Source organism: Embiotoca jacksoni, unplaced genomic scaffold (assembly GCF_022577435.1).
Source record: "Embiotoca jacksoni isolate LCO1_2020_lvr unplaced genomic scaffold, fEmbJac1.0.p SCAF_1, whole genome shotgun sequence".
Lineage (NCBI taxonomy): Eukaryota > Metazoa > Chordata > Actinopteri > Embiotocidae > Embiotoca > Embiotoca jacksoni.
The window spans coordinates 22916054-22943681 of record NW_027185229.1 but is presented as its reverse complement, the minus strand read 5'-3'; the positions used below and the strand labels follow the sequence as shown (position 1 = coordinate 22943681).

The 27628-nt window shown below is 38.9% G+C and overlaps 2 protein-coding genes across 3 annotated transcripts in view; both read right to left on the bottom strand.

The window, feature by feature from the left end:
* Positions 1-18760, bottom strand: part of slc12a5a (solute carrier family 12 member 5a) — a 150423-nt gene extending 131663 nt beyond the window's left edge. Inside the window, exon 1 of one of the 2 annotated variants that reach the window (XM_069148152.1) lies at positions 18398-18760. In XM_069148152.1, the coding sequence (XP_069004253.1) occupies positions 18398-18575 (178 nt within the window). In that variant the 5' untranslated portion in view covers positions 18576-18760. The remainder of the gene's footprint in view (positions 1-18397) is intronic. The other variant, XM_069148160.1, reaches the window with a different exon arrangement.
* A 5003-nt stretch (positions 18761-23763) lies between these two features.
* LOC138197353 (uncharacterized) lies at positions 23764-27372 on the bottom strand. Its single transcript, XM_069148125.1, has 6 exons — positions 27223-27372; positions 26862-27010; positions 26668-26741; positions 26230-26325; positions 25325-25423; positions 23764-24985 (listed from the first exon to the last, which is right to left on the bottom strand). The coding sequence occupies exons 1-6, from the start codon at positions 27328-27330 to the stop codon at positions 24825-24827; spliced, it is 687 nt and encodes a 228-aa protein (XP_069004226.1). The 5' UTR covers positions 27331-27372; the 3' UTR covers positions 23764-24824.
* Positions 27373-27628: the final 256 nt, after the last annotated feature.

Genomic DNA, 27628 nt, shown 5'->3' with positions numbered 1-27628 from the left:
TGTTCATACTAATCAATACAAACAACACCGACAACAAATTTCAATGCATCTGTATAGTATATTGTACTCATTCTTTACTAATATACAGTATATTTGTCTATAGTACTCGTACACATTGACAGTTTGTCCTGTTTAGTAGTTTTGGATACCACACTTTGGAATCCTTGTGTTCTTTTCATAAATTGTAAGGTAATTTTGTGACGAACTAAAGTTAAAGTTTAGTTTGTAACCAATAAGCATATTTTCATAGTCATCCAGATTATTTACATATAGGACTGGATTTGATTTGTTAATAGAAATGGAAGGTCAGTCCAGTACTACGGTGGCACGATCACTTTGTAAAATAAAGTTACACTGGCCCACTATTCTCATTCTGTAAACACAAGGCATTATCACTTTCCAACAACTCTGTATTATTTTAGTCCCATTCTCTTCCTGATTAGGGTTCAATAATAATATTACACGACAGTAAAATGATGTTCAAAAACACTTAAATCTTTCCCTTTCCAAGGTTCAAAAAAACGTTTTTTTTTTCCTCCAAAATGGGTTCTTTAGAGTCAAATGGATTTAAATGATATGGCCATATTACACTTAAATGTATTGATATGGCTGAAAATTTTGTCCAAAGCAGCTTACAATAAGTACATCTCAATATGTAGCTACTGTTGCAACTTACACTATTTAACTCTTGACTCATCGTAAACAATCGTCCTTTGTCCACTGAAGAACTTATTTTAATGCTGTGGTGTTAAATTCTTTTTACTTTTAAAGTCGAAGCCAGTTAAAACAGTGAAAGCGCTAATGCTGATTACTTGTTACTTTAAATAAAAGCATTCTGAAGCTCTTTACAAATTTATTAAAGTCATAGTTTTCATGAACTTCCACAACTGCTGCTGCAGCTCTACAGCTAGAAATAGCCAATTAACCCCAAAAGAAGGGGTCTGTTTGTACCGGTAACCCTTAAATACTAAATGTTATTGTTGAGACTAAATAAAACACTTATTGTAAAAATGAAATTTAACAATTCATACAGCCGTCCAGTCAAATTTGACATGACATATGCCCTCTTAGTTTGAAAGGGCATATGGCGGCTGTGTTGGAAACCCCTTTAGGAACTGTTCTCTCAGAGAGTGGGTTGACCATTACTGAGTTCTGGCTGCTTCTCATATAGATATTAAATGTTGGCCCAGTTACAGCCTGATTATAGCACCCAACATGAATCTAACCAGCCTGAAACTGCATCGTGTGATGGAGTTGTTCCAGTGTCGGTTTGAATGTCAGTCCAGCTTGACTTTGGTCACAAGACCTTTTCTGTATTGCAGGGCATCAAAATCTCCCAGATATGCATGTATAAATTCCAGTCTTGGTCCTCAATACTTTTATCACCGAAAGTATTTTCAGTAATGCCGAGTAAAGATTAAAATGGAAAGGCAGACTTCGGAAGCTAAGAAATCGGGAGGCAGCTCAGAACTTTACTGTGATACGTACAAATTATTTCAACAACAACAGACGACAAGACACATACAGATACATAAAGCAACCATCCTTTCCTTGAGTCTTACTAGTTGAGAAAACAAACAAGCAGCTTTAAAAAAAAAAAATGATTCACTTCAATGCGTTTGGAGTAAAATTACAGACAAACCTGTTCAGCCTGAATTAAATTAGAGGAGAGACATTAGATGATTGACTTTTTTTATGTTGTTTGTTTTCAGTGTGTATTTTTTGCAAATAAACTTAATTACTAAAGAAAGCCATATGTACATATTGTGGCATCGTCTCGATGTATTTTTTATATATTTTAAGTCGGCAAAACCTTCGTAAAATATAAAAATGAGAGATTATTATATTGCGAGCATGATACTGAAATCCATTTGTTAGCTCGTTGGCATATCCAGCTGATAATACATGACACCGGGGAAGAATCCCTCATCAAATATGTGTTTATCAGTACCACAACGAGCTGGATTGAAGCTACGACTCAATGCCAGTCAACTCCTACTGTGTCTTGCCTGGTATTTTATTGAGGTATGATAGATGACACAAACAGCAAATCTCACAAAGTCTTTGCCATTCCCACATCTATTAAGTGTCTTCATTCCGTGGAAATCAGAGAGCAATCCATCATGAAAATAGAAATGGTGGTTGCCTTGCAACCATTTGAGAAGCACAGGGCTTGTGAAGGCTGTGGTGTGTGCATATGGAAATGTACAAGTCTTCGTTGCAAAAATGAGGGCAAAGGATTGTGTTTGTGCCTTTTATTTAAAATCTTGTGCAGCTTTTTGATATGGAAATAGTTGGAGGTTTCTGTTCGGCTCATTCTCAAGGCTTTGTCTCTCGCTCTCGATAAGCCTTGAGAGAGTAAGAAAGTCAAAGAGATGGAAAATTGGGGCTAAAATAAGAGAAAAGAAAGTAGAAAGTGTGGATTTGTGTGTGTGTGTGTCAGTGTGTGTGCACATGTGAGAAAGAGACAGAGAGAGAGAGAGAGAGAGAGAGAGAGAGAGGGAGCAAGGGAGGGAGAGAAAGAGAGACCTCGTTTGCCAAGGCTGTTGTGTCTCCAATGTGGTGGTGGAGCCACTGCAATGCACCAAAACCAAGGGGAGAGAGGGTGTAAGAGTGAGGGGGTGGGTAGAGAGAGAAAGATAGAGAGAAGAGAGACAAGAGGAAAGAGAGGGAGTCAAAAATACTGAGGGGGAAATGGCAGTGGCAAAAAAAAAAAAAAAAAAAAAAAAAAAAAAAAAAAAACATTATCAAGAGGGAGAAAGAGCACAAGCAGGATCGCATACGGAATCGAGAAAAACAAGCAAACCTGGAGTGTGACAGAGAGAGAGAGAGTGAGAGTGTGTGTGTGTGTGTGTGTGTGTGTGTGTGTGTGTGTGTGTGTGTGTGTGTGTGTGTGTGTGTGTGTGTGTGTGAGAGAGAGAGGGGCTCAATATGCCTTTTTGCCATCCATCTAGCTTTAGCTCACGCTGCTGACACTTAAGGTATGCTGGCAATGGCTAAAATCCAAGATGTCAGTATTATACTTTTCTTTTCACCTTGTTTTTCACTGAGACAGTTATAATCCCTGCTGCTACAAGCAACACACATCTCTACACTCTTTAACTGCACACAAAAAAAATGCAAGCAGCGCAGTCAACCTATCATCCTCTCCACACACCATTAACAAAGCAAGCCAACCAAACATCCATTCACACACTAGTGATTTTTGCCATCCATTCAGCAGGCCAGACAGGGAAAGTGGCCCCAAGCTGAATGAACACAACACAAGGAGAGAGTGAAAAAGAGAGAGATGTGTTGGGTGGAAAAAAAAAAAAAAGAGAGGATTTGGACACAGGTGAAAAAGTGCTATGTGTGAAAATCCTACTTAAAAATGATTGAGAGCGGGCATTAACTACCCATCAGGTGGACTTCTTATAAAGATAGATGATGCACAGAGCTGAGCTGTAATGTCTGCAGTTTACCTGGCCGACAACAAGCACATGGTGAGAAAACAAATGAGTGCGGAAAGAGAGGATCATTATCTGCTTTCTTCAAATGCTCGTCATTACAGCAATTCCAGAAGCTCCCATATTTTGGCAGGCAGATAAAAGGAAGGTCACAGAGACAGAATAAGAGAAAACACCAGAGATGGAAGAGAGGATTAATGAGTTGTCATGACTCAGTCCAATCTTAAGAACAATTATGGGCCTGATACCCAAAATGGATAGTGACCATGTCTCTAAATGAACTTTGTACACCGAGAGAAAAATATATTACTGGATTGATGGACGGCAGGGCAAAATAAGGTCACAGTTTGCTCTTGCATAAATGTGACAAAAATTATGACATTGAGGCTGGGACACACAGTATATCATGATTTGGGGGCTGGTTATAAATATGAAATGTATTTTTGCAAGTATTTCACAAAGAAGTTTCAGTCACCTTTTAACCATAAATTCCAAAAGATTGTTGGATGTTGAACTGTATGAGCTTCTTAGGGGTGAAACTTTGCAGCACTGATCTGTTTCACTCTAAATTCATCACTTAAAAATTGAGAAGTCAAAATGAGGAAATGAAATAACGTCAGCTTGGCCTCCGAGAGACAAAATGGCCATTTAAGTCACTGCTTTCACGATACCTCGTCCTTAGATAGGGAAAATAATCAGCACCTCGATCTACAATGAAAAGAAAATCGTTACTTGCAGCCCTGATCAAATGTTGTTTGGGGAATTATTGACTTCTAGTAACTATGGAGCTGTTTTTGGAAGAGGGAATCCTCCACTGATGCTCCTCCTGGGGAAGAGCCAAGATGCAGCAAAGTGCCAGCAAAGGCATGAAGGGAAAAGACTGCCGCGAGTCTCTGTGGATGTAAACAATGCTGCATAACCAGAGAAAACCAGACAATATTCACAACTGAGAGGCTGGAATCAAAGAAGTTTTGCTTGAAGGAATGATTCAAATGACATTTCATGGATTATTACATTACTTCTCATTTTAACTAATTTATCATTTCACCTCTAACAGGAACAAAAGGAATTTTGGGGGTTGGCAAGTAGCCCAACAGCCATACATAGTTTATACTTGTTGTCCAGGAGCTAAATATGTGCTAATTTCTATGCGTGATTGTCGAAACCCCCGTTTTTATGTGCGCGGCATCTATTCTTTGGGAGTTTCAATGATTGTAAGATCTGCTCTGCAGCTTTAAACAGTTATCTACAGAGCATGTTGCATTAACATCTGTAATCCAGTCACTTTGTACTTCAACTTCATCCACTTTAAAGCTTGAAATTACATGTTTTACCATTTTGCACGAGTGCAGCGTGGAGGTTAGCCTGGCCTCTCTTTAAGTGCTCTTGGATATATCATGATTACAGTATAAGCTGAGCACACATTACAAACCCACCAAAGTGGTAAATATACAAGGCAAGTCGAAGCTTCTTTGCCGAGTTGCTGAAATATAACATTCATGAGGTGGAGAGGCTGGACAACTGTTGCTAAATGTCATGAGTTATTATTGTTGGGATTTTATTATTTGTGCATCTTTCCACATGGCTGTATAATTGCGTTTTAGCTGACACGCATGTTTTAAACCAGCAGTTATAGCACATGATGTGATGCTCTTCTGCTTATTCTGCAGTAGCTTTGTACTGGTTGAGTCTAAAAGAAAAACATCACAGCCTCTAAATGTGTCTGGCAGCCATCTAAAAGCTTGGTGTTTCTGTCTGCTGGTACTGTCCACGCCTCTTCCACAGCTATGCATTAAAGCTCTTTTAAGTTTGTTGAACTCCTTTTTGTAATTTCAGCTCTGTCAAAAAGTTTTCAATGGGATTTAGGTCAGAACTTGTTTCTGTTCAGTCTAAAATGTTCCACTCTCTCCTTTTAAATCATTCTTTTGTGCTTCTGGATGTGGAAAGATCACACTGGGTAACACATTTTGCCCAAAAAATATCTCGGTGATGTTATCGTTTCGTCGTTTCTTTTTTTTTTAATATATATATATATATATTCAATGCCTCCAGGACCGTACGCAGCACAGCAGCCCCACAGTTATGCCATGTTATACTGCAAGTAAGGTGTTCTTCTCCGCATGGGCTTTATTTCATCACCTATAAACAAACTGATGCACTGCATTCCCAAAAAGATCTAATTTGGTTTTATCTGACCATAGAACATTGTAGCAGAAAGACTGTGGCTTATTATGAAGATGTTTACAAATATTAGTCTTGCCTTGTCATGCTTTTCTTTCAACAGTGATGTTCTCCTTGGTCATCATCCATGGAACCATACATGGCTTAGTGTGGAGCATTTGGTGCAGGCTCCAGATTGCACAAGGTCCGCCTGAAGCTCTTCAGATGTCCTACGGGATTTTTTTTTTCACTGTCTGCACCGACTTTTGCAGACTTCTGTTTCACCACTCAAAAGTTTTATGACTGAAACTTCTTACCCTTGCATTGCCATGTTTTTTTGATAATCGCGTTTTTGATTCTCTTAGACAAGCTATTTTGTCTTTGTCATGGTGAAAAAGAAACTGGAAAATTCACAACTTTCCATCACAATATGTTTCTGAATATAAAAAAATTATATTTCCTGTATTTATAGCTATGGACGTACTTGCATCAATTTGCATTTTGATGAAATTATAAGCATCGTAATGCATATTGTGAAACATATGATTGTCACTGTGGATTAATATATGGTTAGATATAACTAAACCTTCCTATTAATACAAATATGGATCATATTGTCCATATATCAGTACTGTCCTGATGGCTATATACACATGGCATATGTTAAGGTTTCAGTACTTTACCGATACAGCCTTGACTAACATGTACCAAGCAGCCAGGACCATATTAACTAACAAAACTACAACATGCATTTATCTGGGCTACAGTGTATTGGACTAAGTACGCAATTTAGATAACATATTCTACAGTATGCTTACATGTTCCACAGTTTAAGTCGTTGCATTTTCAGTGAATACGTGTACATGCATTTGTGGCCATATGCATGTGTGTGCATCCAAGCAAAGAGAGTGTTGTAACAGTACACTGGTGGTGTTTTTTTTTTTTTATACTGCTGCTATTCCGTGAAGCATAATTTGAATAAAATGAATACATGAATAAATAAAATCCTTTCATATACAGTGTAATAATATCTTTCTTAAATAGATAAGAAAAAGGAAACTCAGGATTTGAAGTGATTAAACTCTCAGCAGAAGCACAAGACTGGCAGCAGAAAGCATTATTAAGCTCATTAGTGTTATGCAACCACATCTACAAATATGCAGTACATAAAAATACCTGCTTCTTTAATGTTAAAGTGTTTGCTCATTATGACTGTAATGTACTGTACTGTGTTTTGTACTTGTGTTTTCATAGCTGCATTTAGCAATGTTATTGTGTTCGTTAAACAGAGGGCAGGTTATTGTAGGTTAAGGCAGGATGGCAATATGTGATTTGAGACAACACTACCCTGTCAAAAGTCACTAACTACACAAGTAAGTGTACTATATGTGAGTGTACTAAGAGAAGTCTGCAATTTGAGACACAGCTAAAGGTAACAGAACAAAGGTAGGGAAAGCTAAAGTTTCAGAAGATCAAACAGAGTCATATTTTTCTAGGACAGATAATAATGACAGTGACTGAACTTATAGTCATTAGGAAAGCGAGGAGAGAGGGGGTAGATGATTATGGTTTTATGCTGCCTTAAAGCAAAAAAAACATTACATTTGCTAGGAAGTAGAAACAGCGGCCTCTGTGGCCACAAATTTAAATAACAGGACTCTTGGTACCTTAAATTCTGCTTCACGACTGCACATGCACAAGGGGATGAACCCAATAGCAACAGCTCTCAGAGACACCATAGCTAAGCCTATACTCTAAATGACAGAACTGCTCCAGTGTTGTGTCGGAAACAGACGAGAGAAACTGGCAGGGCAAATCTCCTGTCTCAAGTTAACGGCACTATTTAGCATAAGTACCCTAGACACTGATCTTTTAGGTTTTTGATATTTAATCACTTCTAAAAATGTTACTCTCGCAAGTAACTCACGAACACTATCCTGATTCACGGTTTAAGACGGCAACAATGATGTCCAACTATGAAAAAGCCTGCGAAGTCAATTAAAACAGAAGTATAAAAACTCATTGGAGATGTTACACCGTCTCATTTAGTTGCTTTGGTGCAAACTGGCAGGTTTCAGAAAGCTGCCGACAGTTTCAAATAATCTCGTCACAAATCTTTGGTCTAAACTGGGCCTTAAAGACTACAGATGTAATTGTTCTCCACGCCTGTGGGACATGCTCTGCATTGGATGAGAGTGATCAGACCTTGTGACTGCCAAATTCCCAATGGCAAGAACAGTCCAAATACTAATTACAAACAACCTGCAATTGTTAAGCCTATTTAGGAAACCAAATGGGATGGTAACGTGTGTTGAACTGTCAGAAAAGAATACAAATGATTTTTAATTGCCTTTCTTGCCCTTGTGGTAAACATATACCAATTTATGCACTGTAACACAGCAAGTCTTTGGGAATGCCATTTGACTCAGCCGTGTTCTGCAGTCACCCTCTTGACATTGCACCACAGCAGTGGCATGCATGGTAATGGTGATGGAGAGTGTGTATCCCCACCCGAGTGCAACGAGCTGACAGAACCTGTGGACTGTGGAAAGAACTGGGCTGTGGAACAACTCCAGTGGGGGTCACACATCTTTCTCCCTCCTGTCTCCCGCAGCACTACGGCAACTATCCTAGTAGTCAACCAGCCAAAAAAACATTATTAAAATTCACAACACAAAATTCAAATTGAGAGCACATAATTAAAATTCATTTAGCCAGTGGCACAACTCTTACATCATATCTCTTTCTTTACAGTTCACCTTTTCAAAATCCAAACTATGCCCCGGCAACCTTCCAGCCCCAAATTCATTCCGAGCCAGAGACAAAGACACAGCGAACGAGCGCACAGTGGTCCTGAGGGACCGGAAGGCCTGGTATAATTCCTGAATACCAGCCCAGCCCCATGGGGATCCATGACCTGCATCTCTGGCCCACTGCTCTCTGCCTCTATCGCCTCAGTAGATAAGAGTTTGTAATGTATTGTTCTCCAAATCAGATCAAAATAACACTCACTCACTCACACACACACACACACACACACACACACACACACACACACACACACACACACACACACAGACACACAGACACTTCAGCGGTTAAATGTGAGCAGAGGAGTTCTGAGAGATTTGGCTGCGCACAGACCCCGGTGGTGCGGAGTTGTGGGCTTATCCCACAGGACTAATGAATAAATTCAGAGTGATGAAACTAACAGCAACACCATGATTCGCTGACAGTGACATGTGCAATGTAAAAATCAAATGCACAATACAGACAAGTCACCGGGAGTCAAAGAAAAAGCAGGAAAGACGGAGGCTGAGATAGACCGCCTTCAGAAATTAGACACCGGAACGCTGCATTATTTCATCCTATTCAACGGCATGTTGATCCCATTTGATACTCGTTTGTTTAGCCCCAACGGTATATCCTGTGTTTCCTCTAGTCTTCATTAGTATAATTTAATTGTTAGGTTATTATTGTACAAAGAAGGTAAGATGAAGCTATAACTCATCAGTTTTTCTCCTGATCATTTAGTCTATAAAAGTTAAGGAAACAGTGAACCATGCCCATCATAATCTCCCAGAATCTAAGTTTGCATATATAATAGTTGTCTTTCTCTCAAACCAAAAGATAATCACTTTATATTCTCATTTTAGAGGCTGGAATGAGTGAATTTTTTTGTATTTCTACCTTAATCACTTCCTTTTGCTAATTGTTTCAGCCCTGGTAAATACTAAAACAAATAACAAATATGCATAACATGGTTACTTGCCAAAACAATGGCGGGAGATATCCATGTGCCTTTTCATCGCACAGAAAATAACCAAAATGAACAAAAATACACGCAAATATCTTTAAAAAAAAAAAAAAAAAAAAAAAACGAGCCTGTCATGTTAAATGCTCGTGGGATATTGATGGTGGTGACTGTGAGAACGCAGACATGATAAAACTCTCGAGTGTAGAGATTGCCAATCGGCCAGTGTGCCACGGAAAGAAGCCAAGTTGCTGGATCTGTGGACCGGTGATGGATGTGCCTTTGTCAGAGTAGAGTGGAAGAGGAGAATGCTCTACCTCTCCCTGCTGATGTTTGCTCTCCACCCCCTGTTCCTCCCGTGTTAGTGTCACTGAGGTCTGCCCTGCAGCCTGCCTGCATGAGAGGAGGATTTTGTCACTTTCTATCAATTGGTCCCAATCCCCCACCACACACACACACACACACACACACACATATATATATATATATATATATATATGCACACACCTCCCCCCGTTTGCAGACGCAGTTACATAACCGAGGATTTCTGGGCTAAGGGAGGTTTACACCCCCTCTCTCCCTGCTGTCTTTTCTCTCTTTTCTCTCTTGCTTCTTCTACTTACCATCTTCACACACAAAAGCACACCCATAATTTCTCTTCACTTGCCATATGCTTAACAAGCACCTTCAGTCATACACACAACGCAAACTGTTGTGTAATTCACTGGGCTTCTAATCTCTCTCACTCTCTCTCCTCACAATTATCTTCTTCATGATTAAGACAGAGGAGAAGATGTATGGGGATGTTGAGAGAAAGGACACAACTGCCCCCTGTTGCCTCAGCAGAGAAACGCACGTGTTTGGGTTACTGCAGAGCAATTCATTTCTCAAGATCAGCCTTGCTTTACTTGAACGCATATTGCGCATGCAAGAAGCAACAGATAAAAGTCTACATGTCAGCTGAACATTAACATATTCATATCAAATTTTTGTCCAGAGGTTTAGGTTTTGATAAATATATGCTTCGAGCACTCAGCAGACATTCAGCAGCATTCTATTACTAACACAGTACATAGACTGCCCCCTGCTGTCCATTCAATGTCACGACATTTCTCTGTTCAACCACAGTGTCCAAACACCCCCCCCCCCCCCCCCCCCATCATAAAGAAACCTCTGTGATCATTCAATTCAATTTAAACAGCTCTTTTGTAAATTAGATAGGGACTGGACATACATAGGTAATGGTGTACGAGTTGTATCGATCTGCAGTGTATTGATGGTTCCTCCTCCGACAGTAAAGGGAATAACAGGGTGAGTGATGTCGCAGAATTTATGGCATTTAATGGCGAGCTAGATTACAAATCAATTGCTCCTCTGAAGGAGAAATTGTCCACCATTAAATGGCATTAACGCAATAGGAGGACAGATGGGCAAGGAGACAAAGAAAGGTAAGTGAAAGGTTAAAGATGATTCCCAGGTCCACAGAAACACGCCGTATATAATAAAAACATACAGACTTGGTTAATAGTATATTTTTCAGCAGCCGAAGAAAAGACAGCGAGATCTTTCGCTGTTTAGCAGTAAATGGAAATGACTGTTTTCTGCTGGAGGTCAATGCAGAATTTTTTTTTTATAAAGGTACATTCGGACAAGTGAAAAAAATGTATGATGAAGTCTTAGCTTTAAAATTGCACAAATAAATCCTGCCTTTTCCTCTCTTTTTGACAACACAGTCAATTTGTTTAAAAAAAAAAACATCGTTGAAATTGTCACCAAATCCTGTGGGTTTTGTCCAGGTCGGGTTTCTCAGGGAGACTTTCCCAACAGCTTAAATGTGAAAGTGTTTCCTTCCCTTAAAAAGCATTTCTCCTGCAAACAGATGTAGGGGAGGAGGGTCATCCTATATTTGCTCCAATGCAATATATATTACAAAACTGGATTTCCATATTACTGATGAGTCTTGTTTTATTACTATCAGCCACTGCTGCTACTGTTAAAGCATATTTTTACAGTTTGAGCACGCAACATAGTCAAAACTGACTGCAGATGACTTTGTGGGTCACAAAGTGCACAACTGAGACACAAATGTTTGTCAACAGCAGTAGCCTAACTAACGAATCGCCTCCCACCAATGATACAACATAAAAACCTTTATACACACACAGCTACATCAATTAAAAACCAAATACATTATTTTGTTCCTGATGTATGTCACGTCATGTTATAGGTTGCACTCCGCTCTGTGAGCCCAGCACAGCTCCGGAGCTGTGGTTTGGGAAAGCTGGTCCTCAGAGTATGCCACTATAAATCAAAAGCAGTGTATTGCTAAAAAAAGAGTGCCATAAATCATCTCCTGGTTGGCCTAAGGTAAAAAGATCATCATGTATAATTTAAATCTAATTAAACCGCAATGAGCCCTGTGATTTTGAAGCATTACAGCAGCCTATAATTATAGACATCTCTGTATTTATTGTTTTGCACCCCTGACTGATTTCCTACATCCACATGAACAACAGGGGCAAAAAAGATATCAGAACAGTTCACAACAGCTACCGTTTCAGCGGGAATCGTGTTAGACTTAATGTTGACGACAACTAGCAGTATAAAAAAGAGCTCTGATAAGCAGCACAGAGCAGCACAAGTAGAACTCATACGATTAGTTAATTAATCAGTTTGTTGATTGACAAAACCATTCGGCAATATTTCTGTTCTTCCAATTTGAGGATATTTTTGGTTTATTTTTCTTTGAATATAAATGCAAATTTAATGTGTTTTGGACTTTTGCTTGGACTATATATAACGCTCTTAAAATTTGTGGTCAACATTTATCAGAATTTTCTGTCATTTTATAACAAACACTAATCAATTAATTCAGAAAATGATTTGCAGAATAATTGACAATGAAAAAGAAAAATCACTAAAGAGACAAACAGAAAACACTTAAATGAAGTATTAGGGGGATCTTGTAACAGAAGGATGAATTAACCACTTGATAGTACCTTGTCATTGCCTGTTTACATTGTTTTCATAACTATATCTTTCAATAATGACAAAAAACAATATGGCTGATGTGAAGAAAAACAAAATTGCATCTTGAACCTTAATCTCTTTTTGTGGAAACAGATGGTAAATGAGAACAAATGAAATATGTAGTTCAAAATACATGAACATCACATTTGTCCTTTCTTGACAAGATAAGCTGCGGTCACAAGGATTTCTGAGGGTTGATAAAAATTTCATAAAAATCCTCAATCAGGTGGCCACATTGTCCTAGAAATGAATGAAACAGCCACCGCACTATATTAATCCTAGAATCCACAATAGGCCTTTGTGCCTTAATATCTCTGTTCACCATTGGACTGCACCTCCATATTAAAGAGGTTTGTCTATTATTTACATGGCATTCATTGCAGCACAGGGACAGACATGCCTGAATAAACACACAAACAATCCTCTGTCTGGTCAGTCAACAGTCCATTATCACGGAGGAACCATCATTGGCAGCCACTGCTAGATAGGGAGCTCAGTCAAATTTCACTGGACATTAATATTAATAATAACGTTAAGGATAAGTCTGCTCATATTCTTAATTTTTGCTATTATCAATGATCTTTTGAAAAGACCAGAACCAACAATAAATTCATACTACTGATAGTAATTAATAGCGGTTATACCATACACCTCCACTGTTCCACATCAAAAAAGCCACCATCGCCATTACATTGGTTGACATGCTCCATCATTGTGACAGTATGAATACGGGCACTTCTGAGTATTTTGAATCAGTCCCACCGACGTGATGTCCTTTTGCTGTAAACAGGGAGCCGAATCTGTGGCTAAAAAAATAGTCCCCAACAAATATATAGTGTCCAGTTATTCTAAGAAATATTTTTAATAAGCCTCCTCTCTCTTTCAGTCCCGAGTAAAATGTTTAAATCTTAAATACATAACAAATATATATAAATCCTTTTTTAATTAAGCCTTTTTGACGAATGAATTTATATACGTGTGACTCGTTTATAAAGATCTACATCTTGTGCTTGGAGCTGTGAGACGGAGATAGGCTAGAAAAAGTTGGAAGATTTTGACAGGTGAACTGAGAAATTCTTTTGTTTTGTTCACAACAACAAAAATACAGAATATTGCTGACCTTCACCTTTAATAACGCAGACTACGTCTGCTGCGGTCTGACTTTCATGGAAAAAGCCCAGCATAAACAAGATGGCACAACAACAAGCTGAAAATAATACAGTGTAAATTAGTGGAAGGAGGTGCACAGGAAAAAGCACACTTGGGTTACGCTACTGTTCTTTGACGCACACACGCACAGCTTGTTTTGTATGTAGATTTAAAACGCGCTTTGGAGAGTGATGACACATGATGAGTGGCAAAAAACACACACAAATTTGTCTTGTGTGGAGATGGGCTTTCGACTCAGGAAGCAGAAAAATACCTACCACTGTTTTTGCCATGAGGTTATTGGGTTGTGTTGTTTTGTGATTATGGCTGTTGTTGTTTTTTTTACCCAGCTCCCATACTGTGTCACTCTCTGCTGCGCTGTATTAGCCCAGGGGTACCCAGAACATCCTGACACAGAATAAACCGCATCTCTGCTCACAGACCAAAACACTAAGGGCAAATAGAGTTTCAGTTCTTAACCCCAAATGTCTGTGTTTTTACTTTAAGCCCTTCTGCTACAATAGCTGTTGTTAGTACATCATTAAAACTCAAAGCATGAGCGCGTACACACATGCTCGTACACAATTTACAATCGCAGCTTGCCTGGAAACCTCAGCAGTCAAGGAGCGCATCAATAATAGATTGAGTTACAAAACAGACCACTCAGAATCATTCAGACATACAGAACCCTGTTCACTCTCTTTTTTTTTTTAGGTTACAGAGAGCTAGCCTCAGGATTTGAGCAGCTCAAACTCTTATCTTGAAGCTGCTCTGGTCAATATTTCTATACTATCAATGGAGTATGTGTAGGCTGTATAAAACGTTTTACTCGCAATGACAAACCCACAGATAATTATCACTAAACTCAGCTGTTTCCCCTGACTCTGCTGTATAAGCTGATTGCATTAGCGTCCAACGACTTTACTCGCGTGGCTCCTATCGACATCATTTCCAGCCACAACAGGCAGCTGCTTTTTTTTTTTTTTTAGCTTTTTCTTTTAAGGAAAAAGCTGGAAATGACTGTTTTCTGCTGGAGGTCAATGCAGAATTTTTTTTAATAAAAGTACATTCGGACAAGTGAAAAAAATGTATGATGAAGTCTTAGCTATAAAATTGCACAAATAAATCCTGCCTTTTCCTCTCTTTTTGACAACACAGTCAATTTGTTTAAAAAAAAAAAAAAAAAAAAAAAACTTGAAATTGTCACCAAATCCTGTGGGTTTTGTCCAGGTTGGGTTTCTCAGGGAGACTTTCCCAACAGCTTAAATGTGAAAGTGTTTCCTTCCCTCAAAAAGCTATGAAAAACCCACTTTATCATGGTTGATCTATCATGAGCAGACAGTTCAAAACAATAGGAGTTAAGCTGGTTTGATGGTCTGTCCAAACTGCGTGTTGGAGGGTTTAATAGCTTCAGAAACCCCCTCCCCTTATACTTTTCTGACGCAAGAAAATGGCTGTCTGAGGGTGTATTGGGTGCCACAGAAACACTAATGTGCAGAAGCAAACCCAGAAGCAAACCCAGAAGCAAATCAAGAAGCTGGAAATCATTTTTGGCTCACATACTTCCAAGAAATTCTCATTCACGTGAGTGGAAGCCATCTTTGAGTCCGGTGTAGTCCTCCCTAATAAATGCCATAAACCTTATTTGATTTCAAACATGGTCACATAGCACGCCTTAATTCTTGTTCTTAAGAGACCATACCCATAGATATTTGACCATGTGTTCCTGTTCCTGCCAATATACAGCAACTTCCCTTAGCCACTGAATAGGGGTGGACCACTATCCCACAGGCCACAAATCAACAACCTGATTAACTCTACGCAAAAGAGATGTGTTGTACTGTATGAGGTAAATGGTGGTTATCTCAGATACAGACTGGTTTTCTGCCCACGGATTTTAACAAATTTGTGAATTTTTTTTTAGACAAATAAGCCTTTTGTGATGAAAGAAATAGTTAACTCATGAAGAGAGGTGTAAAAACAAAAGTGTTGCGTTTATACTTTGTTGAATACATGAATATTTCTAAACTGTGAGAGTTAAGAGTCTTAACTGGAAAAGTGGGGTTTCTAAATGACATGCAAGCTTTAAAGCCACTCTGCTTCTCCAGCCCTTACCACTGAGCCCATCAGATCTAAACAAGATATATCTCTTTACACCGCTGCAAGGTCAAGGGCAGAGAGAGCACTTGGCAGCGAGACGGAGATCTTTCCTCCTGCTGCATCAACCACACTGAATGGCTGAGCTGACTGAGCTCACACCTCTCTCTGGATCAATAGAAACAGGATCATGGGTGCAGGCCAAGGGTAAAGAATTTAGGTATTGCTCTGGTCTGCCAGCTAAAATAAGAGCAAGACCAACGGAGCTTTGGTCGCTATTGGAATTATAACGTGGAGAGAAAATGCCAACAATGGTGTAATTACATTGATGGATTCAGACCTGTACACACGCACACTTCACATTGCTACCCTGTTGAGTATGAGCTAATGTACACAAACACCGTTTCAGCTGCAGTAAATCAAACACACAAACACAACATGGAAGAATGTCTGATGCACATCTAAAGTGTACTACTCAACCCATTATTATGCACAAGAGCTGCAACACTGAGTCAATTAATCAATCAAGATGATCAACAACAAAGAAACCATTTTGATAAACAAGCAATACTCAGAGGCACTGATCAAGATAGAAATGCTAAATATTGCAAGACATATATATATATATATATTTCATCAGGGGAATAATAACAGTATACAGCAAATCAATGTGTTTAAAAATCTTTTAGTTTTTAGCCACACAAAACAAAACAAAGAACAGTAAAAAGATTGATATGATAATATCACTTGCACAGTTTGAAGCCTTTTCACCTTATTGCAAGACCTTTTGTGCGACGACAACTCTTGTAAAAAAAAATGTACTGCATCACCATGGCAACCAGCAAAATGGATGCAGAGACACCAGTCTCCACAGGGCAGAAAGTCCTTCAATAAAAAGCTTCCTGTGTCTTAAGGGGAACATAATGAAATGGGGAGATTTGTTCCAACCCACCCATACAGCCATCTTTCTGTCCAGAGGAATGATTGATACACACTGGGGCATTTCAGTGGAGAAATGCTGAGGAGGCATTTCTATATTAATTCGCTCGCTCGGGAGAAGTCGTGGCATGTTTTTAACCTCCGAGGCTTTCTGTAGCACTTGTAGCAATGAAGGGGAGTGCTGGACTGCTAATCAAAGGCTTTTATTCCTCCCCACAGTGGCCAGCTGGTTCAAGAGTGGAAATCTGTCAGCGCTACTGAACCTTGGAGCACTAGGACTGGTAGCTAATATATCCACTGTAAAGGTTAAGTACCACCGATTGTAAGGATTAAGTGTCGTGATATAGCTAACTTTTGAAAATGACCTAATGGGTATTAACTCATTGGCTTTGACTATGTGTCTGTGTGATATTCAACCATTGACGTCAGTAGGTGATTTGTTATTTTTCAACAGGGGGGATGGCCCAGTGGGAACATTTATCAATACAATGTGATTCATCAATAAACAGCACATTTGGATTCTGCTATTTCAGAGCCGAACTAGCACAAACCTCAGTCAGATCAAGGATCAACGAGACAAGCAGACTACCAACCCCTCAACAACCCCTAAATTCACTTATTTTGATGGTGTTCAAACAATACCAGTCCCAGTTTTTGACAAATGAATAAAGAATCAGTCTGAATGCCAAACTAAGGCAACAATACTTAGATCTAAGGGGCAGCTAATTTAGAGCCTCAATAAAAGACATTTACAGGGAATCCTGGGAGCCAATTAATATGAAATATCATTCATGTAGAAGCCTTCAAAGGTTAAGCACAGGAAATGTATTGATTTATTTGCAGATTAATCTTTTTTCCACTTGACTTGACCTGAATGATTGCACTATTTTGAATGCTAATCATCAGTAATAGTAAAGACTTCCATTCCTGGAGCAATGGTAATTTCAGCGACCATTTGTTCTGCACTGCTGCATTCGATTCACACAATGACTGACAGGGCCGTGATTATTTCAATCAGGTGAGTTGGTGACAGGATTGAATCACAATGGCGCTGATTCCCGGGAGAAAGGGCTGGGACTGCTCAAAGGGGCACTGGAGGAAATTGCCATAACTTATAATTTAACTGTAGAGTTGAAAATACAGAGGTTTGACTGACTTTTATTCACCCTTCATCAAATTCACTCCTTATGATGAACATAGGGATTGCCCTGTGTTTTAAAAACAAATTAATCACTAACCTGGGGTACAACTCGGCCATAAAAGAAGACAGAAAAATAACAATTTGCAAGCCATCACCTATAAAAAAAAAAAATCTGTTCTGTATCCAAGACGAGCCATAATACTGAACAATGCCTGACAAAGGACATCTATTTCTCAACAAAAGGGAAGCAAATAATTCCCCTGCCCATAAACTGTAAATCCAAATTGAAATCCAAATCCAAATTTAAGAATGGGCAGACAAACCGGAATAAACCTCAATGTTTGAAATAAAGAAAATATATTTTAAAGAAATCCTAAAATCAAGACACAAAACTGCAACACAGCAAAATATCGACCCTGTTTATCAACAAAGTGCATTCAACTTCCAATGTTTTACGCAATGATGCACCTGTAACAATACGGATATAGTAGCAACAAACAAAAAAAGGACATTTGTACGCTTTGCTTCCCCTTTGTTATTGACCAGACTGTGCCCACGGAGGTTATTAAAGATTCAAGTCACACACGTTGAATGTGGTGTCACAGCAGTCAGGCGTCAGGACTGCTAGCATGTAGCCTATAGCTAACAAACAGAGTGAAGTCGGCGTGAGTGTCTCCTTACCTTTCAGCACCACCACCGCCGCCGCCGCCGCCTCGGAGCCGGCTGCAGCCTCCCCCTCCACGCCGCCGCCGCTGCTGGTCGGCGGCTCATCGCCCTCAAACAGCTGGTTCACCTCCCCCTGGATGTCTGAGGAGCGCCGGTCGCCGTCGCTCTTGGAAACGGTGAACCTCTGGCTCATGGTTGTCGCCGGTGAGACGAGCGACGGGTCTTCTTGCCACGGTGCAAGGGTTACGCGGGCGGATAAAGACAACTAAAAAAAAAAAAAAAATTTTAAAAAAATATACCTCTCGTCTCCCTCGCAGCAAGTGGTTCCACCTTCACGGTCTACTAAGTTTACCTCCGACTACTCTGTCTTGGACGAACAGCCGCTCTTTGTGGCTAAATTAGATGTGTAATGCCGAGTAGAGCGTCTCATCAACCGGTGTCCGCTGGCCGCCGCTCACCTGGGTCCTAAAGCCGACTGAAACCATTGGCATTAAAATAAAAAAAAAATTAAAAAGTAAATATAATTATTTTTTTTATTTTTTTTTTTGTCTTATAAAACCCTTTATAATATTTGTGACGAAAAAAAATAAATAAATAAATAGAAATAAAACAGTGAAATTAATGGAGCCCCCCTTTCTGTCTTGAGTTTGCGTTGCTAGGCAACCGCAGAATAAGCTAAAAAAGATCAATTTTGCCATACAAATGCAGAGAGCAGAAACTGCACAGTGAGGACTAGGGAAGGAGAGTTTAAAGCTCTTATCTAAACTGTAGCCCATAATAGATTTTATAACAGATAACTTACATTTTCTGCATTTTTTTTTTTTTTTAGTGCTCGCAAATTAATTGGGAATTATATGCATTATAATATGATTTAAAAAGCAGTTTAACAACATGAAATCCACCAATGGTTATTCTGCTAAACTAGTTAGCTTTTAGACCGATTGCTTTTTGAAGGACTAGATTTGACTTCTACTGTGACATTTAGATTTTGTCTCATGTATGTGGCATAATAAATTCAGCAGCTATTGCAACATCAAAATAGATTTTTGTATTTTTATAAAATTGAAAAAAGGGGTTAAAGTTGATTTAGTTAAATTTATCGCAACGGTTGTAAGTAGAGTACAGCAACTGCAGTTTGGTTTTCATCTGTTTTGTTAATCTTGTGCATTTCATTGTTTTGTTTTTCTGAAATTGCACATTTCTAGCATAATATTTTGATAAGGGATGAAGGACATCTAAATTGCTGCGTTTCAGCTTTGTTGAGCATAACTGTCAAACACTGAAGCTGCTGTCAATCTTCTGTTGAAGTTACTGTCATTTTGCTACAATCATATTGTACGTTTTTCAGAAGCATGATGGGAGAACACTTGATAAGAAAACCTATGTGAAATAAATACAAATGAATAATAGGAAGCAATCGGTTCCCGTCAGGCAGAAATTGCCAGAGCCAGGAGCTGGTGAGTCTTCTGCTGTGTTTTGTGCTAATTGAACTGAAAATGTGTGTGGGAATATGCACTACCAAAGTACAATATCAGTTTCCTGGATTGTGGTAAATTAATGAAAAATGTGTTTGAGATTTTGCACCACTAAAGCACAATATTAACTCACATTGCAGGAGCAAGTCCTATCTGACAGAGTCCTTATGTCAAAATCCATTATCAAGACAGTCATTATTTCAGATTCATGCACACATCCAACTTCATTAATTGGGGTTTAATTTAAATAACTCTTAGAAATCTTGGGCCAGGTTGTGGTATAGGCAACTCTAAAACTGCACAGGGTCTGGGAGAAATTAGGGGTTTAATAGGGGGGCAGTGATTGATTTTTGCCCCAGGGCTACTTTGCCGGGTTAAAACCCCTTTCACCCTGAAGGTCCTTGCACTGGGATTAGGCCAGATCTGTTATAAAAAATGTAGTGGCGCTCTGGCACATTCAGTAAAGAGGCCGAGCATATGATTAAGATTGATATGACATTGTTGACCTACATTTCTGTTGCGTTTACAATTGATTGCAGTTGCTAATTTTTATAACAGGTTCAATAACATCTTTTTTACCGACTTATTGTTAAAAGGATTTTATTTATTGTCCATATTCTAGTAAAAATCAATATCTTTTGGGAGGTTTTCATAATTACACTCTGGCCTTGTGATAAGTACAAGGATCTCTTAAAAAAAAAAAAAAAAAAAAAAAAAAAAAGATTACAGTTGTTGCAGCTGTTACTGACTACATTTTGAAATGGTTTTTTTTCTGGTAGAAGTTGAAATAAATAGGGGTGAAAACTAGTAAAACAGTTTGTCAGTGAACATAAAGGCAAAGTTCAGATGAATTTAATGAGGCAGAGACCAAAGACGGGTTTTTAGAAGAACTCGCAACCAACCAACTAGTATGAAATGTTAGCCCTTGGAGTTGCTTTGCTGCCTTAGGGACTGGTAACTTTCAGTCAGATGAGTGCATGAAGGCAATGTAAGATCATCTGACCGTCAGTTGAAGTTGGACCAGAAGCGGACCTTTTAAAAGGATAATAATCCCAAGCACATCAGCAAATGCACAAAAGAATGGCTCAAAACGAAGAAACTGGGAATTGTGAAGATTAAAAAAATTAAAATGTAGATTTGAAACGAACAATGGCGACATGCTAGAAAATCTTGAAACATCCTGCAACAGAAGGATTTTTGCATGAAAGCTTCAGACACAATTATGCAAAACGCCTACAAGAAGTTATTTTTGCAAAAGGGGGCAATGCAAGCCTCTGAGGCCAAGGCTTTTTGGAGGAGCTATTTATGAAGTGTATGTAAGACACTAATTAGTCCAGGAGATGGCGCCTTTGTGCTTAAGATCAATCACGACATAGTTAGGAACTTTTAGCAGGTGACAGGTGTTGCAGGATGGGAGACGCACGAATAGTGTTTGACCGCCGGTACTAACACGCACTGCAGCATGTGAACGCCACATTGTTGTTTTCCTGAAACGTTAGGCTGCGTTGGGATTTATGGACTGTAGTAATGGATTATTGAACTTAACAAGCTGACGATCAATAATGCTGAGAAATAAAACTTGCATCATAAGCAAGAAGCAGAAGTTTGTTTTCTGATATTTCACTACACTAGTGGGCTACTGCAAGCGCGCCTATTGCCTGTGTACAGTCCCTCCGCGGTCTATAGTTTAGGATTAGCCGCTACGTTTCAAATAAAATCTCTGCTCCTTGGTTGTAGAAGAGATAATCACGAGCGGCGATACGTCAGCTGCAGTTTCCCGGACATCTAATCACCGGTTATTGCAACGAGCTCAGCTGCTCCGTGTAGCGAGGGGAGGCCCGCTAGCCCCGCTCGGACTGTCCAGCACATTTCTCCTCTTGGATGAAGGCCTCCACTGCACCACAATGAGGACATCGGGAGTTTTTCCTCCAAATGCCCCGACAATGGAGCATTTACCGGGTTCATCACGGCGCTAGGCGTAGCGTTGAGAGTTATTATGAATGGCCATTAGTATTTGTGTGGAAAGTGCACACATGTTGGGGGCGTAAATCCGATTCATCGGTGGTCTGGAGGTCTGGACAGGCCCGCTGACGCTATTGCGCAACCAGCTAAATGAACAGTGGGCATTTCATGGTTTACTTCAACTTTTTTCTCTGCACCTTGACACCTCTCTTGGTGATGACTGTACTGTACAGCTATGTCTTCTGTACTATTCGAGGAAACCTCAGAGAGAAACCAGGCGGCGGTGCCCAGAAACCGTCTGAGAACTACCTAAGGAAAGAAAAACACCTTGCAGGATCTCTGTCTCTGGTGTTGGCCCTGTTTGCCCTGTCCTGGCTCCCTCTCCACACCATGAACTGCATTGCTTACTTTGGTAAGCTGGATGATGTACCAGAAATAGCTTTCTATGGTGGCATCCTGCTTTCTCATGCTAACTCAGCTGTCAACCCGATCGTGTATGCATTCAAAATACAAAAAAAATCAAGACAGCGTATCTGAAGATCTGGAGACAGTGTATTTCATGTGCAGCAGAAAGTCAAGTCTCTCAGACAAGCCAGACGACAGACAACAACCCCAGCAGTAATAGTAACAGTCTGACCAACAATGAGTGAAAGCAGGGGTTTTTTTGTGGGCTTCTTTTATAGATTAACATATTTTCTTTGACTCATCAGTGTTTGTATTGTTTAGCTTGGGCCTCCCTTATCAATTCCGTTTGTGCAGTGCACTATTTTAAAAAAAAAATAATTATATAGAGTTGTGTGATAGTTGACCCCCATGTTTTACCTTTTGTACAACTTCCCGTTAGTTTTGCATTTTTAAGTAAATTCAAAATACATGAACAGTCTTTAAGCAAAGCTGGGCTAATAGCATTTTATGTGTTGGAGGCACAAGAAGAGTAAAATGGAAAACTGCACTTAAAAAATGTGTTGTATTAAAGGTGAAGTTTCAAATTACCAGGAATTGAGATTTGTCTGACAGTTACTGCCTTTGTGATCTCCTCTCTTTAATACACTTATGTATTGGAATACAAGAACATTCTAAAAGTATTTTGACAAGGTCTTCCACTCACAAATTATGCAGCTTCTGACTTATATATTTTTGCTTACTTCTCACCTTGTTCCACGAAGTCAATGTCACTTTTCCAATTTAAACCATTCACATTGAAGACTGTAGTAGTTGGAGCATTGTTTATAGGAAGACAAATTTTTAAATGTAATTTATTGATGCCTTCAGCAGCGAAGAAACAATTTTCTATGAATGTATTGGGATGGCAGGAGAAATCTCCGAGATGGCTTTATCAGGGAAAATGAAACCAAACTCTGCATGGCTGGATAAAGGTAAACAAAAATCTTTTTTAGGTGGTCATTCCCCCTCATGATGAAGAGGTCTGCTTTGCTGCAGCAAAACTGGGACATCTCTTGTGAAAATATGAATAGTAGCAATAGTCATAATACCCGTGGCCGTGATATACTTTGTGCCAGATATTTTTGGAATGAGGATCCCAGCTAACATTTCCTCTGACAATTTTCAATACTGCTCATGTACAAGTTATTTTTGAACCTCAGTGACATCCTCTAACCTCTGCACAGCAGCTGCACAACTGCTATTTATGACCCGATTACCCTCCAATGTGGTGCCAAATCATTGCACGAAACATCAGTATTTACAGTGATCTCATTAATCTACAGCCAAAGAGACGTACGATCACACACCAGTGCAAATATTATTGGTATAATTGTTGCTGTCAGACATGTGCTGTGTTCCAAATACTACTAAATAGTACTTACCCTCAAAACAGTCCAAAAAATGAGTGAGAAACACTGCACACTCTTCCACCTTTGCGGTCGCCATCTTGGTGACATAGGAATTTTTCATTTTTGAATTAAAGCATCTGGGAAAGCTGCAGCTGTTGCGAAACACTGCACAAAAGTGTTTATTTTTCACCACGTACCACCATACGGCTGTTGGATTGAAGCCATCAGTGTGTTTATTGAGTGTGTGAACCAAAAGGCACGAAAACACATTAATTTCTAGGTAAAATAATTAAAACGTGTTACCGTGTTATGCATTCGGTTATTTCTGGTAAGTGCAGAACAACAGTGTGCGATTTGAAACAAAACTACCCTGTCAACATTTAAGCACTACACAAGTAAGAGTCCTAACATGTAAGAGCATTATTTGTTAGTGTACTAAGGGAACACAGCCATGGTGTTATTCCAGTTGAGAATCTTTGAGGTACTATCTGTTCCTGGCAAAGATTTAAGAGATATTAATCTTGCTCTTCTGCCTCTCCCTTCTACTAGTGTGGTTTCATGGCAGGAGTGGAGAATTGGCACCACCAACTGTTTGTCTCAAGGCGCTTCTTGTATTCGACCGATTTGGAGTCGCAAAATAAAATGGTTCTTCCTTATAAGATGTATGTGTGTTATTAAACTATGATTACGTTCCAACTTTGATAGTAGCACACAACAAGTAAAGGAAGAAAAATTGTTAATCACAATTATTTGTATGACAATTGTCAAAACATTGTCTAAAGTTTCATGATCAGGTTGAATTGTGTCTTGGTACAGCCTCATAGAACCACTAACCACGAGTCCCATGACCCATGCTCCATTTTTAATGTTCAATTAAATACACATGTAATGACATTCACGTTGACTCAAGGATGAACTGATACGATTTTTGTCCCTGTGAGTGCAATATCTATATGGGTTTGGACAGATATGCATGGAAATGACAACTTGTGTGGTTAGCAGAGGCAGACAACCGCCATGCGGAAATTCTAGTTTTTTAAATGGTTTCAAACAGACTTGTTAGTAAAAATGTTAGTAGCTGCTGCGATTCACACACACAGCAGCTTTGTCTTTAATTTGCTGATCACAAGTGACATTTGTGTGGGGTTTAAAGTCTCATATTGTAGACAGCCAAATAAGTTTCAGCAATCACTGAGCATTTACCTCATAAAACTAAGTACTGTTGAAGTAGGAAAGAAAAGCCTCTATTATGCATTTGATTAAATTGTGAATCATGCTTTTCACCCTGCCGAACATCTTGGAACCGATGGTCTCCAGAACTGCTGTAGCTTCATCGTCAGAGACGTCGTCAATTTTCTTGCAGTTGTCATGGTCTGCACATGAAAATTAGGAGAAAAAAAAAATAATGCTGACATTAAAAATGTTAACTGAAACAAATGTATTTTTTGTGCATGGCAATTTATAAAACATCCTATAAAAATGTTATAGTGGTATTAATTAAAGGTATATTGTTAATGGCATACCATAGTAAAATCATGCTGCTGCGTAAATAGTGCTATTGTAGTTCAACAACACAAATATTTTTCTTTAAAAAAGAGAGGATCGGCAACATCCCATCATTTTCATATGTACTGACTACATGGATATTTGAGAGAAGTAGTTTCATATAGATTTCCAGTTCCTTAAAAATCTGACAGGTGTGAAAGTCTCACCATGATCGGAGTTAAAGACTTCTGGTTTGGACCAGCCAAGACACTCTGCCTGCATCTCAAACTCCTTCAGCTCAGCAGCAGTGATGACCTGTCTCCTACCTGGTAAAGAGGTCAAAGTTGTGATGATATCCTGTCTTAAAATATTATTGTTTCGTTTGACCCTACATCACTGAAATCTCACATTACAATAATAAAGTATCTATATAATTCAGTGTTGTAATTTTCATCCAAAAAGAAACTTGTAAGTTGAATTTTATACTAAATTCATACTTGATTTATGTTTGTTACCCAGCTCATCTGTGTGCAATCGTTTTTGTTATACAAAGTATCAGCACTATTGTACTAAATCCTAGCTTTGTTATATCCTGATGTGTGAGTGCAAACTTTAAAGTGCTGTGAAGACACCTGTTCTCTAGTGGTTCTCCTTCTTGCTGGTGGTTGTTATTTGTCCTAATCGTACCTTCCTGGTCTCATCAACACTCAACAGGCTTGTAATTATAAAGCTGGGGAACATCATATTGATATGAGTATACATTTCTGACTTGTTAACTGTCAAAACTGTTAAACTCTACCTATCTGGTCACTCTCCCTTTTGTGACATCATGACGAAGTTGTGTTTTTTAAGGTACTTTTAACATGTTACTGTAGTGCATGTATGGATATGGTGTTTTGAAAATCTAGTTTCTCCGTCATTAACCTGCTCATTAAATCACTGGGGTAACCCACCTTTACGTTGCTCTTTAAAATTACTACATATTTATCATCTGTTTGATTTAGTGTGAATTTAAAAAAAAAAAATTTTTACTTCTTTTGGTAGTTAACCATACACTTACTTTTTTTTTTTTTATAACTTTGTGAGATATTATATTATAGTTTTCTTTATTCTATCTTTGTGTTCTCCTTACTTAAGAACTTAAGTTTGGCCACCGTGTCCCCTTTTAGAACGAGGCAGTCGGGGCAACCAGTTTGCAGCAACACATCTGCTTCACCAGTTGGGGTATCTGTGGGAAATATGACAAGAGCGTGGCTAGTAATGACACATTAAATGGTTTCCACTAAAACTACAAAAAAAGAAAATTAAAATAATTACAAAAACATCAAATGCAACAGTTCTGTTTCAGGATATAGACTGAAATCTGTCTTAGGTTACCACAGTCTTGATGAATTATAGGTAATTAGTAATTTCTTCTTTCTTGTTAATTAAAAATATTACATAGTATTAGTGTGTGACAAGTGTGTTAATTCGCTAGAGATTTGCAGATCTGCAGTGATTAGCAGGAGCAAAGACAAGGAGAGATGCAATCAAACACCAGTTCACACAGTATATTTAACAAAACTCTTACTGTTACTGCTGACATGCGAAAATGTTTTGTTTGCATAAAAAAATGGCTGTGGTTTATTGTCGCAGTATCCATACCTGCAAGAGATTTATTTAAGATTCAAAACCTGGAAGAACAAGTATCCATGACATGGTGATGCTAATTAAGCTAACTAAACTTAATCTATTAAACACCATCACAAGTATAAAGATTCTTACGCTTTAATCCAAATGTTGGCACTGTAGATGTTTGGTATGTCCTTAGAGGTAATGTCTGCTGCGATACTTGGCCAAAAAATAGCATTGAGTAGAGTTGAAGTCAAGCAGAGCTCTGTGGATGTGGCTATGACGTACCACCTCCCAGACAACTGAAATAAAAACACAATGTTGTTGTTGTTGTTGTTGTTCTTTTTGTTTTCTTTTTAGAACTTTAGTTTTTGTTAGTTTTGTGAATATTTTATTCCCCAAATGGAATTGACAAAAAACAAACACAGTACCAGTTTGTAGGTTCAATTCATTTTTGTCTAATAAAGTAGTTTGAAAAATACATTGTTAGTGATAAATATGGGAAGAGACTTACATCTGGACCTTGGTCCACTGGCTTCACCAGCTGCTCACAGGCCAGTGATGCAGGCTGGCACACTGAGATGAGGCTCAACACAACAGCAGCCACACACAAACTCTTCATCTTCAATCAGTACGAGCTCTGCTCTGATGCCTTTTGGTCTGTCTCAGGTCTATTGTGTATTGAAATCACTGACCAATTACTTCTCTGTTACAGCTACCCACCCCTATCTGAGTGTCTGCAGTGCACACATCACTAAACCACATGTTAACCCTGATAATATGCCAAATTCTCTTTAAACTTTGCTTGTCAAACACTGCTTTGTAAACACACAATACAAACTCTGGAGCAAAGGGACATGCAAAAGTCAGTGAAGATTTCATGTCTATCAACTACTGACTCTCAAGAAATCACTGGTTTA